The 16,666-nt window shown below is 40.3% G+C and overlaps 1 protein-coding gene across 4 annotated transcripts in view; it reads right to left on the bottom strand.

Annotated features, from left to right (window-relative positions):
* Positions 1–405: 405 nt before the first annotated feature.
* LOC112258114 (gamma-aminobutyric acid receptor subunit alpha-1-like) overlaps positions 406–16,666 on the bottom strand; it is a 35,038-nt gene continuing 18,777 nt past the window's right edge. For all 4 annotated transcript variants that reach the window (XM_024432239.2, XM_024432237.2, XM_024432238.2 and 1 more), the window contains exons 9-10: positions 5,047–5,249; positions 406–4,219 (exon numbers count right to left, since the gene is read on the bottom strand). In XM_024432239.2, the coding sequence (XP_024288007.2) occupies positions 3,893–4,219; positions 5,047–5,249 (530 nt within the window). In that variant the 3' untranslated portion in view covers positions 406–3,892. The remainder of the gene's footprint in view (positions 4,220–5,046; positions 5,250–16,666) is intronic.

Genomic DNA, 16,666 nt, shown 5'->3' with positions numbered 1-16,666 from the left:
AGGACCTTACACTAATCCAGAAGTCATAATAGAGCCCTACAGCACTTTACATCAATTTAACCAGAGGAGATACATTTGTTATTTATGTCAACTTATCCCTTTCACCCAAACACTGCCACCGGAGACATGATTGTGCATATTTCTACCGTTGCCTGTGCGAAAGTTCACTTTATGTCCCTTTGAATCCCTGCCAAATGTATTTTCTATGCCTGTAGTAAGCTGCAAAGGTCTTGCATTCTACTTTCGCATTCCCCAAAGCGACACTTAAATGTATGAACTGTCACTTACCAAGCATTATCTTTGGTTGGAAAAAGGAGCCAAATGCATATAAAAGGAAAGGGACAAGGAATGATGTGTTGGCATTTTTATAATTCAATTTATTACACATTGATAAAAATGTCAACATGACTTTTTTCCTCTCTTTTATTTAAAGACTTATGCAGAGAATCAGATTCTACAGAGGGCCATATCATAACAAAACCAAACATTTACAGAAGGTATACCTTTCCACCCAATCCAACAGAATACTACCCCATCTCCATCATCGTTTGGCTTGTATCATACATTATATATACCACAAACACATATCAGTGAGTGTGGATGTGTTTTACCCCTCACCCATTATATATCTTCAACATTTGTGCTTTAAAAAAAATGAGGTTTTATTTCTAAATTAATAGTTATTTTTTGTATGCCTGATAAATAAAAACACAAGAAAACAAAAAAACTCCCACAAGTACCTAACATTGATCAAAGACCCAACTTTGAAAAGCAAGTACTGTCCAGAACAACAGTTCTAAATGGGGGATTACTTGGTCTCCAACATAGGGGATCGGTTTGCGATGCATTTATATACATGTTACAGCTGCTGTATGTGAAAGGAGAAGGGCTTGGAAGCTCATGTTTGCAAATGTGCCACAGATTCCACAGCCAGTGCTCTGGAACAGATACAATGCCTTCCTAAATGAGTATGAAAAAAATAACAACAACTGGTGGAGGCCCACTTTCCACTCTGAATGGCAGGAAGTGTATTTTAGCTGAGGTTTTAATTAGCAAACAATATATAGAAACTCTTCTTTGATGTTGCTATCTTTAAAGCTAAAGGAAAAAAGAAAAACATTTATCTATCCACTTAGCAATTTATCATCACTGATTATTAGCAAATCCTCAAATAGAATTATTCATGTGAACTTAATATACAGTACTTTTCAGTTTTTTCCATTGACTCCATTTATTGCCATAAAAAAAAGCCATCAAAGCCATCTCCCCATCAATAGATCGACCTGTACATCAAAAATAAAGAAGAGTAATTCACGATTACCCAGCAGAAATATGGTTACAAGTCTAAGGATGCATGGTTGATTAAAGAGTTAAGCTTTTTACAAGACCTTGTTCATTTGAAAACACAGGGGTCGGGGAAAGAGGCTAATTAACGTGTTTCAAAGCTGTCCTTGGATAGCACAAAGCGGACTACGTGAATGTAAAGGACGCTTCTAATGTGAAAAATGCCTAACAATAGGTTGGTACAAACAATATTTAGCATTTTTCTATTAAATAGTCATATATGCATTATGTATATTATTTATCCTTTTTTCGTCATGATAGTAAACATCCATACAATAGGTTTAAATTGAAATATCTAAATATTTATATTTATACATTTCACACAGGACTTGTGTGCACTTGCATACTGAAAGCCTTCTATCTCCAGCAACAGATCCTGTCAATCGGTCATAATGCAACCGACTCTCTCCTTCTCCCTCTGGGATGCTCTAACCTTCTCACCCCTGTGCACTGATCTACAATACACACTAGTCAGTCTACACAGTCCAGAGATATCGTCACCACTGCACAATGTCCAGTACTACAATTCCCATTTATTGTAAAAACACCACAACCCATGCCATACATTGCCCCCACTCTCAATTTGGATCATGGTTTTCTGAAAGCAAATTGGGTGCTGACGGCTTGAAAACAATAAAGACATGAAGCCCGTGACCGTTATTCCAAAGAGCTTTTGGATACCGACGCTGCACAAGGAACTATGATTACTGAGGTCAACATAAAGCTATGGATATCACCCCGGAAAATGCAGATTTTTTTTGAAGCCCTTGCTAATCGATATTGCTACATTAACATAATTTGAGGACAATTAACTTCAACTTTCCACATCTGAGAAAACATCTCTTTGTGTATGTTTGAATGTGAAAAAATAAAATCAATAAAAAGAAACCAACAATATTTTTTTTAACATGTTCGGTTTAGTACCTGTTGGGTCTCTTGGAGGAGGGATTGATAATCATGCTACAAAAATATAGGTATTCGATACTATCATAGAACTACAAGACATTTCCTGTGTGTAGGACACAGCACTAGCCCATCACGTTTGATGCCTCTGTGTTCTCTCCCATCAACATCAAGCAGCAACAAATGCAGTCAAAAATGAACATTCCCCTAACGGCATGTGAGACTGAAGGCAGTGTAGCTGGTACTTTCTGAGTGTTGTCTAAAACATCGTCAACAGAAGATGGGAACCACGGCGCCTTCACAGGGTCACGGAAATAGAGCAGGATGTAAAACGTAGTGCCATGAATCAAGGGAGTAGCCAATCCCTAGTTAAACCCTGAAAATGTAAAAGGCACTGCTCTTCACTCTCAATGCATTTGCCACCGCCCGCCCGTTGCAATGCTTACTGCTGGCAGCCCTCTTAGAAACTAAACAATGCTGCTGACAGTCCTCTGGGCCCTGTAGAAATGACCCTCTAGGGGCTCTTCTATGCCATAGAAACCAGAAACCAAAGTAAATAATAATAGTGTTTTTTAAATTCTAAATATAAAATGCATTCCGACATTTAGATTTGACAGTTTTACATTCTTACTCATTTAGTAACCCGCCCCAGACTTTGACACATTGTTGTTGTTAGTGTGTACATAGCTATGGGATTTAGTTGAATAGATATGAACTTATATTTCAATTATAACCACTGGCAATGTTGACCAGCCATCGGTGGAACACTGACTTGGTAAGGAACTGTCACTTAAGGAGTGAACCAGTGAATACTCTCGTCATACAAACGTTTTTTTAAATGTTTCATAAACAGTCAAAAAAAAGAAACTGTTCTCTGCCACGTGTTGAATATTAATACCCTTTAGTTACACTTTTGCAAAAGCTTAAACGTAATATTGACATCTCTAACACTTGATACTATTTACAATAAAACGAAATAAATTGTATTCATAATGTTGCACATACATGATTGAATCGTGTCTATCCTCTTCTTAAAACCCATGAATGAATGACATTGTTTCCACTGAGACATGTTTTATTGCTATTGCTGAACCCCTATCTTGATTCTTTCAACAAAGGAAATGAACATCCCCAAAACATCGACGACAGAGAATGGAAGAATATTTGACAGAGATTGCAGGTAGCATTTTGTCACTGATATCAAAGAAACTAGGCCATCAGTCAAATGTTGATTGGTCTTTGAGAAGAAAAATTCCCAGTCCATGCAAAAAAAAAAAAAAAATTTCTTTTACAGTGGCAATGATCTAATGCAAAACAACAACTGAACATATATCAGAAAACTAAAACAAAGAATAGATCTTTATAAATTGTTGGGCTATGTGAATTTGTAGAATAGCATTCTCTTGCGTATATCATGTATTATTTATAGCATATTTTCTTTAGTAGCATAATCTCTCCCTCCCAAAACAATTCCCATTATAGTCATCACATTGCTCTGATCCTAAAACCTTTTCTCTTTTTTACATTTTGGAAGGTACAGTATGTGACATTGAAGCAATGTGGCGACTGGGAACTCAACCGGCTTGGACACCATGTTTTCTGAAAATAAACATTCGGGAAAAAAGAGAAGGGGGTGGAATTGGGATTAGTGGGATCCCGGGGTCATCCCCTGTAACTTGGGCTTTTTATTCAAGTAAGTTGCCCAGTAGACCAGGTTAAAGGTTCCGAAGAGTAACGGGAAGGCTATTCTGGCGATCCTGTCGATCTTGCTGACGCTGTTGAAGGTCTTCTTGGCCTCTGGTGGCTTGGGCTTGGGTTCCTCCTTGGGCTCGGTGGGGGGAGGGGGTGCGCTTTTGGCAATGGTGGCCAAACCAGGGTCCCTGGCAATGTTTGGAGCGAAGGCTGTGGCAGTGGCGGCGGTGTAGGCGGTGGTGTTGTTCTTCTTCAGGAGGGACTCCTTCTTCTTCTTTTGCTGCAAGGAGGGTAAACCAAGTGCCATGGATTATCTCACGACAAACTAACCAACAAAGCACATTGACGAGCTAACAATTCAAACTGGGGACATCCTTTATAGATAAGTATTGATGTATGTTAGAAAATAAACGTGGCAAAACAGTGTGTGATAATGGCAAGACATTGTGTAAGAGTTTGTCTAATATTTTGTCTCAATTTTGTTTAGGAGCAGGTAGAGACCACACAGTAATGTACTATACGTCTAACTGCACCAGAAGACTGCAGGAACTCTAAACTATTCATGTTTTTGTCATGTCCCAAGAATCTCATTTGCATTGAGATGAGTTTGTGACATAAATCTAAACCCTCGCTGCTGTGCTCCACCGATAATGTAGAAGTAACTGCTCTGGTTTTGGGTGGAATACCTACCCCTGATAATTATGTTTGAGCTTTGCTATCTTCAAAGCTAGAATCCTTCATTGAAACAATAACAAAGCATTCTTCCTGCCCCTCCTTCACTAAAAAAGCTACGGGATGGGGCTGGTGAAATGTAACCACTCTCAAATTCATAGACAGCTATTGATGCAAGGACTGACCATCCACGATATCAAATGTATAGTTTTAACGATGTCTGAGGCTATACAGTGTTTCTTTACATTTACGTTGTTAACAAACATCGGAGTAAAACAAGCAGATATTTTAGGTTCTGATGGGGTACGGAAGTTGAACTAAGCTCATGAGGCTTTTATTCATTATATTCTTCAAGAATCAATGGATAACAACTAAGGATTCTAGGATTAATATATCACAACACATATCATTTATGTGAGATAACACCACTAATACCTTCTCTGGCACCACACTTTTTCCGTCCCAGGCATAGCCCCTCTTTGTGAAATAGTTCACTGTAGCAAACTCAATGAGGGCAGAGAAGACAAAAGCATAGCAGACTGCAATGAACCAGTCCATGGCTGTGGCGTAGGCCACTTTTGGGAGAGAGTTCCTAGCGCTGATACTGAGGGTGGTCATGGTCAGCACAGTTGTCACTCCTGTAGGGACAGAGAGGGAAAATGAGTTACATTCTAGACGAGAATAGATAGACCATGTTCCTGCTTGTTTGGGTTTTACATTGTACGCTAAATAGGCATATTATGTCCTACAACTACACACTCTGTCCAACCTAGTCTAGAACGTGTGGCCATTTCCAAAATGGGGATGTTCTGGTGAGAGTAAAGCACACTGCTGTTGACATATGTAACTTTACACATCTTGAATCAGTACCAACACAATTGGCCACTGGGTAAAATTGCTTAAATGGACAAAGCATAAGCTACCATTATGTTGGCAGCCTGAGCATTACATTTGATTAGCTGGTTGAAAAGCTTGCCAACTTCTCCAATAACCTCCCTGATTCCAGCTTCATGCATTACATGAACAATGAGACTGCAGCCCCAGAACAATAGGAATTATCACGTAATGCCGGTGGAGGCACATTTATTTTGGATAAAAGCACCAAAAGACATGCGTCTCTTTTTAAGCCTGCATAATACCTGCACACAAAAAGGTTGTATGACTTTAAAAACAGAAAGGCGGAGGGTGTTAAGCCTACAGGATTATGCAAGGTTGTCGTTCTGTACTGTGGACGGGTTTTGTTAAAGCAGAGGGGATCTGAGAAGAGAGTAGGGGGATCTGAGAAGAGAGTAAGGGGGATCTGAGAAGCGAGTAGGGGGGATCTGAGAAGAGAGCAGAGGGGATCTGAGAAGAGAGTAGGTGGGATCTGAGAAGAGAAGCAGGTCAGGGGATGTCTGTCGGTGCATTGCTCATCCACGCGGACTGTTGCAGATGTTTACACCACAAAACAAAAACAGCCGAGCGGCTTACACAGAGATCTCGGCTGGGGCCAAAGAAGACAATTCAAGGGACAGAATGAGAGGCTGCTTATGAATTAGCCAATATAATATATTATTCCTCCACCACCATAGTGTTACAATGCAATGGTACTGGGTGTACAGGTTTAGGGAACAGGCAATGCGCGCCTCGTCGTCATATGTTGATAGACTACTGTGACGTTGTCTCTCCCTGCTCTGCTCTGCTTGGAAGACTTAGTTCACTGAGACTGAAGTGAAAAGATGAGACACAGCCTGATGCTGTATAGACTGACACTTTGTGACTACTGCTTTTGGTCTGGACTTTGATTGTGTGATGTGGTTTCTACACGACCATAAATTGCTACTGTGGAGCAATTTTCCCTCTAAGGCCACGTAGAGACATGAGAAATTGAACTTTACCAAGTTCGCCACATTAGATTGCACTATATAGATCAACGTTTTTTCTGTGATCGAATCAACATTATATCAGACCCTTTTCAATGCAACAAACCAAAACAAATGTAACTTTGCAAGATTGGGTCTGTGATTTTGCTGCAGGCAGAGCCAGAGCGCAACGGAGTAGAATGATTTTGGTGGGGGTAGCCCACAAGCGGTCTTTCAATCATCGAAGAGTGAATGCGCTTTTCAGTTCAGATCAGATCACAGAGCCTTGTGTGTGCACATTTGTTGATATTCTTTGCTAGTTAGCGAGTTACTAGGCCAGTTATAGATACAGTGCATTCGGAAAGTATTCAGACCCCTTTACGTTTATTTTTATTTTTTACGTTACAGCCTTGTTCTAAAATGTATTAAATGGTGTTTTGTTCTCACACTACCCCATCATGACAAAGTAAAAACTGGATTTTAGACATTTTGGCAAAAGCATTAACAATGGAAAACTGGGGGAAAAAACACTTACATAAGTATTCAGACCTTTTACTAAGTACTATGGCAGCAATTACAACCTCAAGTGTTATTGGGTATGATGCTACAAGCTTGGCATACCTGTATTTGGGGAGTTTCTCTCATTCTTCTCTGCAGATCTTCTCAAGCTCTGTCCAGTTGGATGGGGAAGGTCGCTGCACAGTTATTTTCAGGTCTCCCGAGATGTTTGTTCGGGTTCAAGTCCTGGCTCTTGCTGGGCCACTCAAGGACATTCAGAGATTTGTCCCGAAGCCACTCCTGCGTTGTCTTGGCTGTGTGGTTAGGGTCATTGTCCTGTTGGAAGGTAAAACTTTGCTCCGTTCTGAGGTCCTGAGCGCTCTGGTGCAAGTTTTCCCTAAGGATCTTTCTGTACTTTGCTCCGTTCATCTTTCCCTCAACCCTGATTAGTCTCCCAGTCCCTGTTGCTGAAAAACATCCCCACAGCATGATGTTGCCACCACTAAGCTTCACCGTATCGATGGTGCCAGGTTTCCTCCAGACGTGACGCTAGGCATTCAGGCCAAATAGTCCAATCTTGGTTTGATCAGAACAAATTATAATTGTTCTTATGGTCAGAGTTCTTTAGGTGTATTTTGGCAAACTCCAAACGGGCTGTCACGTTTTTTTTTACTGAGGAGTCGCTTCCGTCAGGCAACTCCACTATAAAGGTCTTATTGGTGGAGTGCTGCAGAGATGGTTGTCCTTCTGGAAGGTTCTTCTATCTCCACAGAGGTACTCTGAAACTCCCTGACCAAGGCCCTTCTCCCCTGATAGCTCAGTTTGGCCGGGCAGCCAGCTCTAGAAAGAGTCTTGGTGGTTCCAAACTTCTTCCATTTAAGAATGATGGAGGCCACTGTGGTCTTGGGAACCTTCAATGCTGCAGAAATGTTTTGGTAGCCGTCCCCAGATCTGTTTCCCTTGACACAATTCTGTCTCAGAGCTCTACGGATAATTCCTTCAACCCAATAGCTTGGTTTTTGCGCTGATATGCAATGTCAACTGTGGGACCTTATATAGACAGGTGCGTGCCTTTTGAATTTACCACAGGTGGACACCAAACAAGTTGTAGAAACATCTCAAGGATGATCAATGGAAACAGCATGCACCTAAGCTCAATTTTGAGTCTCATAGCAAAGGGTCTGAACACTTTTCTTTTTAATAAATGTGCAACATGTCTAAAAACCTGTATTTGATTCGTCCTTATGGGGTATTGTGTGTAGATTGATGAGAAACAAAGATGTATAATCCATTTCCGAATAAGGCTGTAACGTAACAAAATGTGGAAAAAGTCACAGGGTCTGAATAGTTTCCAAATGCACTGTAAGTGTAGATCAGTAATGGGCTGCTTTCTACAAGAGTATAAAACATGTAGGCCACATTTCAGTCAGGTAAAAAGCTTATGTCTTAATTAAAGGTGGAGTGTTATATTTTAAGACAGGCTTGAATATATGCAAATAAGTCAATAGGCAGAGAGGTATCCTACATTGTCAAATTATGTGTATGGTAATAACAATTGTTTTTATTTTGTAAAATGGTTTCTTGCATCATACAAAACAATGCGATGCAATTTAAAGTCACATATTTAGCCCATGTTGTTACAGACCAAGAACAAAAAAATAATTTACTATTGTCAAGCCCTTCATAATGTATTTTTTTTTTAAATGTAATGTAAGCCTGCATTGAACACCACATACAGTATAGGCTACTGTCAGCTAAATCATATAAATCAAAATCTATTTCCATGTGAAAATGTTCAGGGATTTGTTTAGTGTCATGCCTGCTCCCACTCTCCTTCCCTGGCGCTCGAGGTCGCCAGGCTGCCCTGCATTACACACTCCTGCCACCATCCTTACGCACCTGCTCCCCTCATGAAGCGCATCAGCGTTTCATTACACTCACCTGGACTCACTCACCAGTGTTTATTTCCTCCCCTATATCTGTCTGTTCCTGAGGTTGTCCCCCGCTTCAGCATTAAAGTTGGTATGTCTTTGTATTACCCGGTTCTGACACTGTTCCTGTCCTGTTCCATGTCAGTGCTAAATTATTAAATGTTCAACTCTCTGTACCTGCTTCTCATCTCCAGCGTCAGTTCTTACACTTAGTTGGTTTGTTCATAGGCCTACATTATGCTCAAATAGCCACAATAGTCTATTGGCTACTGTCTAAAACTGTAAGTGTACAGCCTCAGTGTTCCCTGTAAACGCGCACCGGAAGATGCACAACATTTTCACAATGTTCGAGTTTCCGCTCACAAAACCAAAAATTTGCTCAGTGCCCCAAAAAATTTCAGGGAACATTACTGGGGAGTCCAGATTATTCTTATTAATTCTATTCATTTTTCATTTATTTTGTAAAGGAGAATAGAAGAAATAAAAAACATGTTTTATTCTTTAAAGCTAAGCTACCCATTTGAACCAACTTCCCTGGTTTTAAACAGCCTATGTGGCATTGATATGAGTCAGAAACATTAATTATATTGTCAAAATTGACTACAAAGGGTAAAAGTGACCGACCGGCTCAATTTGGTCTTATGTAGCAAAACGTGTTTTTTACATTGGATAAAAGTAGAGACTCATAGCTAGACAGTTGTATATCACACATTCCAGTTGAGGAACAATGGGAAGTAATTCTGCTTTGAACGTTGATAAACTTGTAATCTCACTTTTGAGAAAATGGCCCTTGAATGTTTTGGTACACCTACTGGAGAGCTCCACCCATTCAGCATCGTTCACTCCCTCTTAAGCTTTAGCCCCACCCATTTCTTTACATATTCACATGTGAGGCCATGTACTAAACAACCAAAAATGTCAAGACTAAAAGCTGGTTTATACTATGGGTGTGTTCGCAAATTTAATTCTGAGTGCCTGTGTGCTCTGGGCATTCATAAACTCAGAGCGTTGTCAAATTGTCCGTTCATAACTGAATGCTCTGGCCGAGGAGTAGGGTTGACATGAGCGTTCTGACTTAACAACAACAGTCAAGCACCCAAGAAAACTGGCTAGCATTGGCTAGCTTGCTAGCTACTTCCAGACACAAATGAAAGAACAGCTCACTCTGACCGTTTTGTTTTAGAGCTGGTTAGGCTGTTTTTATGATATCCAGAGCGTTGGTGACTGGAACTGTGCTACTGGCAACAATTTAGTTCTGCTTTTTTGCCTACGTTTACTGACACCGGCCATATTCAACGGGTGTTGAGTGTCTGTAACTTCATCAGTAATTCTGCACTCTGGCACCTTCAGATGAGAGTGCTCTGAAATCAGAGTAGATAGCAAGAGCGAATTTACCAGCTACATCTATGGACAGTTGTCGCAGAGACATCATGAACATTCTATTGAAATGGTTACTTGCATAGTGCAGTCTTTTGTTTAGACATGTAGCTAGCTAGCTAAACAATGAACTATAATCCCAACTCATAACGTTATTACCCTGCATGAATCTGCAGGTAACTACCCAACCACGTTCAATGTTAGCTAGCTAACATTAGTCTATAACTGGCAATGCAAATGGCTCTGAGATACTAATAATATTACTTCAATGATCATACACGTAATGTTAGCTAGCGAGCCAGCCACCTAATGTTAGCTAGTTTTTAAATGAAAACAACTTTTTTTCTGACAAAAGTAGAAACGTGCAATATCTGAAAATATAGTTAGCTAGACTATCTTACCCATATGCATGGATGGACGCTTCACATTCTCTGTCACGGATGCCATAGTTGCCCTTAGTTTGAAGATGTAATCCGGAGACAGGTGTTTTATATATACAGCGTTCTGTGTGTTCTCTGGTCACCTCTGTCTGCATATTTGCAATCAAACGTCAGAATTTTCTCCATCTTCTTAAAAATCATACTCTAATTCCACTGATTTCAAAAGCAACACTTATGCAGTTCTGCTACGTGATGATTTAGAAAGGATAAGCTACACATACTGACCAGCTCATGTTATAGACAGAACCATGCTACATGGCAGATCAATCCGAACTCATCTCTCGGCATGTCCAGCCCACTCATTATCTTAGCCAATCATGGCTAGCGTGAAGATTGTTGGCTCTCTCCGTGGCTAAATCAACTAGGCTCATAATTTAACAATTTTATTCCGATTTACAGATGACATACAAGTTTATTATTACGGCACATAAACATTCACATGATCCAGAAGGAATTTCTGCCAAAAAACATTTTTTTTCATAAAAAAAAATAAAGAAAAAGGTTACATTCAAATGGCTCTCCTGTGAAGTAGTGACAAACGCCTAGTTTCCTGAAACGAGTCACAAATAGGATAATTTTGGTCATAAAGTCAGTTTTGTAAGTGAGTATGTCACAACTAACTGGAAGGTTTGGTTTGGATTATGATCAAAGTGTTTTCTAATGATCAATTAGCCTTTTAAAATGATAAACTTGGATTAGCTAACACAATGTGCCATTGGAACACATGAGGGAGGGTTGCTGACAATGGGCTTCTGTACGCCTATGTAGATATTCCATTAAAAAAATCTGCCTGTTCTGGAAAGGAAGTCAACTACATGTAGTTCTTTGCCTTGTTTGTATTGCACGTGGAGTTGGTATATTTGTAGCCTTAGCAACATTCTCTGCAGTTGCTTGGGTGCTGTGAGTAATAATTTCTTGAAGATCGTCTCAAGCGGTTTGTGGATGCTGTGTATTGTGATGAACTCTCTGCAATGCAGATACTGGTCAAACTTGTCACATGCAAAAACAATGGAGAGACATTATTTCTCAATCTGTGCATATCTTTGTCCTGTCTGAGTCAATGTTCTGGAGGTAAATTCAACAGGTTGTCCTTTCTGTAGCATTTCTGTAGCATCACACTGCAGTGTGACTTCATCATTCAGGTTGTAGTATTTGAGCACTGGATGTTGTGTGACTAACTGTTTCATAGTCTTCAACTGCTGCGTCATGCTGTGGTAGCATGTCCATTCAATGTCCTTGTCAGTCAGTCTTCTGAGCAGCTCACACACATCAGATAGGTGGGGCATGAATTTTGCAAGATAGTTCACAAACCCCAACAGCCGCTGTAGTGACTTGACGTCAGTCATTGTACCCATGTTCTGAATGGCTGTTATTTTCTCAGGGTCAGGGCGAAGGCCCTCTGTGGTGAGAAGATGACCCATGTGTGTCACACTAGGTAGCTTTAACAATAATGTATTTTTGTTCAGCTTCAGGTTGACATCTCTTACTCTGCAGGAGAGCTGTAAGGTTTCTGTCATGATCTGCAATCGCCTCTTCGTGTCACCACATCCATAGAGTAGAATGTCATCTGTGATCACGCTCACTCCTTTTAGTCTCTCTAGTACTTCACACTGCCTGTGCTGGTATTCTTCATCTGCTGACTTGCTTCCAAATGGCATTCTCAGCCATCTAAACCTGCCTACAGGTGTCCAGAAAGTTGTTAGATCGCTGCTCACTTCATCAACTTTGACTTGCCAATATCCATCTTGGCATCGAGTACTGAGAATACCTTTGTGTTGCATATCTCTGGTAGAATCTCTTCTGTTGTGGACATCTGGAAGTGAGAACTCAGTAAGGCTTTGTTGAGTGTACTGGGGTTCATACATATACATAGTTTATCAGGTTTCTCAATGACAACCATGTTGCTGACCCACGGTGTTGGCTCTGTGAATTTTGTGATGATGTCTGCATTGTCCATTGAATGTATGGCCTTTGTTATCCTTTCCTTCAGTGGAATAGGTATCCGTCTTGATAGCTGCTGCACAGGCCGGGCTGCATTGCCGACCTCAAGGTGTAGCTCTCCAGGAAGGCAGCCAAGCCCATCGAACACGTTCTTGTACTTGGAGATGATCTGCTCAGTTGTCATGATGACCTCAGTGGATGTGGTGCTCGGGGTGTCGACGTAATGTAACACATGGCTGTGGTTCAAATGTTGTAGACTGAGTCTTTCACACGTGTCAGCTGACAGCAGAGGAAGCTGGGATGTCTCCATGACCTGAAATTTGATATGAAACGTTTTTCCATCATGATCTGCTTTGAGATTGCATTCTCCTGTTGGCTTTATCAGTGTGCCATCATATAGCGCTTGAGTGTAGCCTTGCTACTGTAGGTAGGAGAACTGGATTGGCATCTTGTATCATTCGCTGTAGGTCCCCATAGCTTATGACATTCACTGTTGATCCTGTGTCTAGTTGACATTTAATTGTATGGCTGAGGTCATATGTCAATGGCACATCACTTAGCTGAGATAGCTTAAAACCTCTTTGGGGTAGGGGGCGGTATTTTCACGTCCGGATGAAAAGTGTGCCCAAAGTAAACTGCCTGCTACTCAGGCCCAGAAGCTAGGATATACATATAATTGGTAGATTTGGATAGAAAACACTCTTAAGTTTCTAAAACTGTTATCATTATGTCTGTGAGTATAACATAACTTATTTGGCAGGAGAAACCCTGAGGACAAACCATCCAGGAAATGTGTTTTCAATGGGTTTTCTAAGGGAATCTAGATTTCTGAGGCATCTGGTTGCAGTTCCTAGGTCTTCCACTAGATGTCAAGAGTCTTTAGAAATTGGTTGATGTTTTTCTTTCGAGTAATGAAGAAGTATGGCTGTTCATACTGAGTGTCGAGTCTAGTGTACTGTTGTGTTTGGGGCGCTCCACTTTCATTTCATCCAATATTGAATACAGTTTATCCCATCTTACATTTTATTGATTATTTACGTTTTAAAATACCTAAAGTTGGATTAGGAAAGTTGTTTGAAATGTTTGGACCAAGATTATAGGTAATTTATTAGATAATGTGTAGGCATGTTGGGTGAGTTGGAACCTATGTTGTTCTGAATCAAACGCGCCAAATAAATTGACATTTTGGGGATATAACGATGGAATTAATCGAACAAAAGGACCATTTGTGATGTTTATGGGGCATATTGGAGTGCCAACAGAAGAAGATCTTCAAAGGTAAGGCATGAATCATATTGTTATTTCTGAGTTTTGTGTTGCGCCTGGTGGTTTGAAATATGATTGTCATGTGTTTGTTTGATGGGGTGCTGTCCTCAGATAATCGCATGATTTGCTTTCGCCGTAAAGCCTTTTTGAAATCTGACATGGTGGCTGGATTAACAAGAAGATAAGCTGTATTTTGGTGTATTGCACTTGTGATTGTATGAAAGTAAAAATATTTCTAATAATTTATTTTGAATTTAGCGCTCTGCAATTTTACCGGATGTTGTCGAAACGTTCCGCCAGTGGAACCCCTAGCCGTAAAAGGTTTTAGGGTTAATTAACACTTTTTTTTGTCTCGTCTTCCACAGAATTTACCTGTGAGATGTACCACATTGCATGTTGTTTGGCCATCTGACTCATTATCTTCCTCTAATAGATTGAGTTGAGGTTTGTGCTGTTTACAAACTCTGGCAAAATGTTTTTGTTTGCCACATGCTTTACAGGTGACACCATATGCTGGGCATTTGGCTTTGGATGAACTGAACAACAGTAATGACAGGGTAAGTCGTTTGCATTCTATGTTTGTTATTATCCCCTGTAAACTCTGTCTGTTTACAACCAAATGTTTGCCGTTTTGATTCTGAATGTCGCTCCCGGGAGGTATAATGTACAGTCTTGGGTTCAATTTTCCTGATTTGCATTTGTGCTTGTTCACTTGAACAACGCATGTCAATGGGTTCTTTGAGCATGTGCACTCACGCGGCTATATCTTTAGTGCCTATGATAAGCCTGTCACGGACTACTTTCTCTCGTAATACGCCAAATTCACGTGTCTGCCAGCTTCCTCAGATTTGCAATGCACTGCTCTGATGTTTCACATTGACTTTGTTGACAAGCATTAAATATGTAACTCTCGTAGATCACGTTCCTGGATGGCTCCAAGTGTTTCTGTAGTGCTTCTATCATTTTTTTACAGTCAGTTCTCTCTGCTTCAGGCATATGAAGATGCCTCTGTAAAGAGATTACATTATTTTCCCATCACGGTTAGCAGAGTTGCTATGCGTACTTTTGCTTCCTTTTCATCCAGACCGGTAGCTACCTCATTGTGCTATAAAAAATGTCCAGTTGTTGTATGTATCGCCCTTTATGTCCATAGGCTCACGTACTGAAATTACCGGGTAAGTCATTGTTGTCGTTATTCAAATGTTTGGATGCTGGTTAGCTAGTTTGCACGCCCCGTCCTACTATGCGTTTATCCCTGATTAGTCAAGGATATACAGTACCTATTTGGTTCTGAATTCTGGCACCATGTTTTGTATGGCGTTGATTCCATACAAAAGCAAGGTAATTTTGATTAGGAAGTCTACTTCAGCATCACTGTGTAGCACGCATGCAGCTCCATTCAGTGCATAGTAAGTAATGCCTAACGTGGCTCACCGCGACTAAGGCCTCTGGAAAAAAACTTGTAAATGAATAACAAGATTTCTTGATTTATCTTAGATTAATTCGGACTATTTTAACTTCTTGGATATCGGGGGCGCTATTTTAATTTATGGATAAAAAAACGTGCCCGTTTTAAGCTCAATATTTTGCCACGAAAAGATGCTCGACTATGCATATAATTGGCACCTTGGGAAAGAAAACACTCTTAATGTTTCCAAAACTGCAAAGATATTATCTGTGAGTGCCACAGAACTCATGCTACAGGCGAAACCAAGATGAAACTTCAACAAGGAAATGGGCAGAATTTTTGAGGCTCTGTTTTCCATTGTCTTCTTATATGGCTGTGAATGTGCCGGGAATGAGCCTGCCCTTTCTATCGTTTCTCCAAGGTGTCTGCAGCATTGTGACGTATTTGTAGGCATATCATTGGAAGATTGGCCATAAGAGACTACATTTGCCAGGGGTCCGCCCGGTGTCCTTTGTATAAATTGGTGCGTAATCTTCAACTGGAGGCATTTTCCATTGAGATTCAGAGGAGAACGCACACTTCCACGAACGATATATCATCGAAGAGATATGTGAAAAACACATTGAGGATTGATTCTAAACAACGTTTACCGTGTTTCAGTCGATATTATGGAGTTAATTTGGAAAAAAGTTTGACGTTTTGATGACTGAATTTTCATTTTTTTTTTGGGAGCCAAACGTGACGCACTAAACGGAGCGATTTCTCCTAAACAAATAATCTTTCAGGAAAAACTGAACATTTGCTATCTAACTGAGAGTCTCCTCATTGAAAACATCTGAAGTTCTTCAAAGGTAAATTATTTTATTTGAATGCTTTTCTTGTTTTTGTGAAAATGTTGCATGCTGAATGCTACGCTAAATGCTACGCTAGCTATCAATAATCTTACACAAATGCTTGTTTTGCTATGGTTGAAAAGCATATTTTGAAAATCTGAGATGACAGTGTTACTAACCTCTTACGTCGACCCGAGACGCAATCACCCCATCTAGCCATCAGCAAATGCAAATGCGCTACGCCAAATGCTAATAGCACTCGTTAAAACTCAAACGTTCATTAAAACACACATGCAGGGTAGTGAATTAAAGCTACACTCGTTGTGAATCTAGCCAACAAGTCAGATTATTAAAATGCTTTTCGGCGAAAGCATGAGAAGCTATTATCTGATAGCATGCAACACCCCGAAATACCTGAATGCGACGTAAACAAAAGATTTTGTGTACCCGGCGCTACACAAATAGCAGAAATAAAATATAAAACTTTCATTACCTTTGACGAGCTTCTTTGTTGGCACTC

This window comes from Oncorhynchus tshawytscha, linkage group LG09 (genome assembly GCF_018296145.1).
Source record: "Oncorhynchus tshawytscha isolate Ot180627B linkage group LG09, Otsh_v2.0, whole genome shotgun sequence".
NCBI lineage: Eukaryota > Metazoa > Chordata > Actinopteri > Salmoniformes > Salmonidae > Oncorhynchus > Oncorhynchus tshawytscha.
Note: the sequence above shows the minus strand (reverse complement) of the source record. Positions and strands in the feature narration are given on the sequence as shown.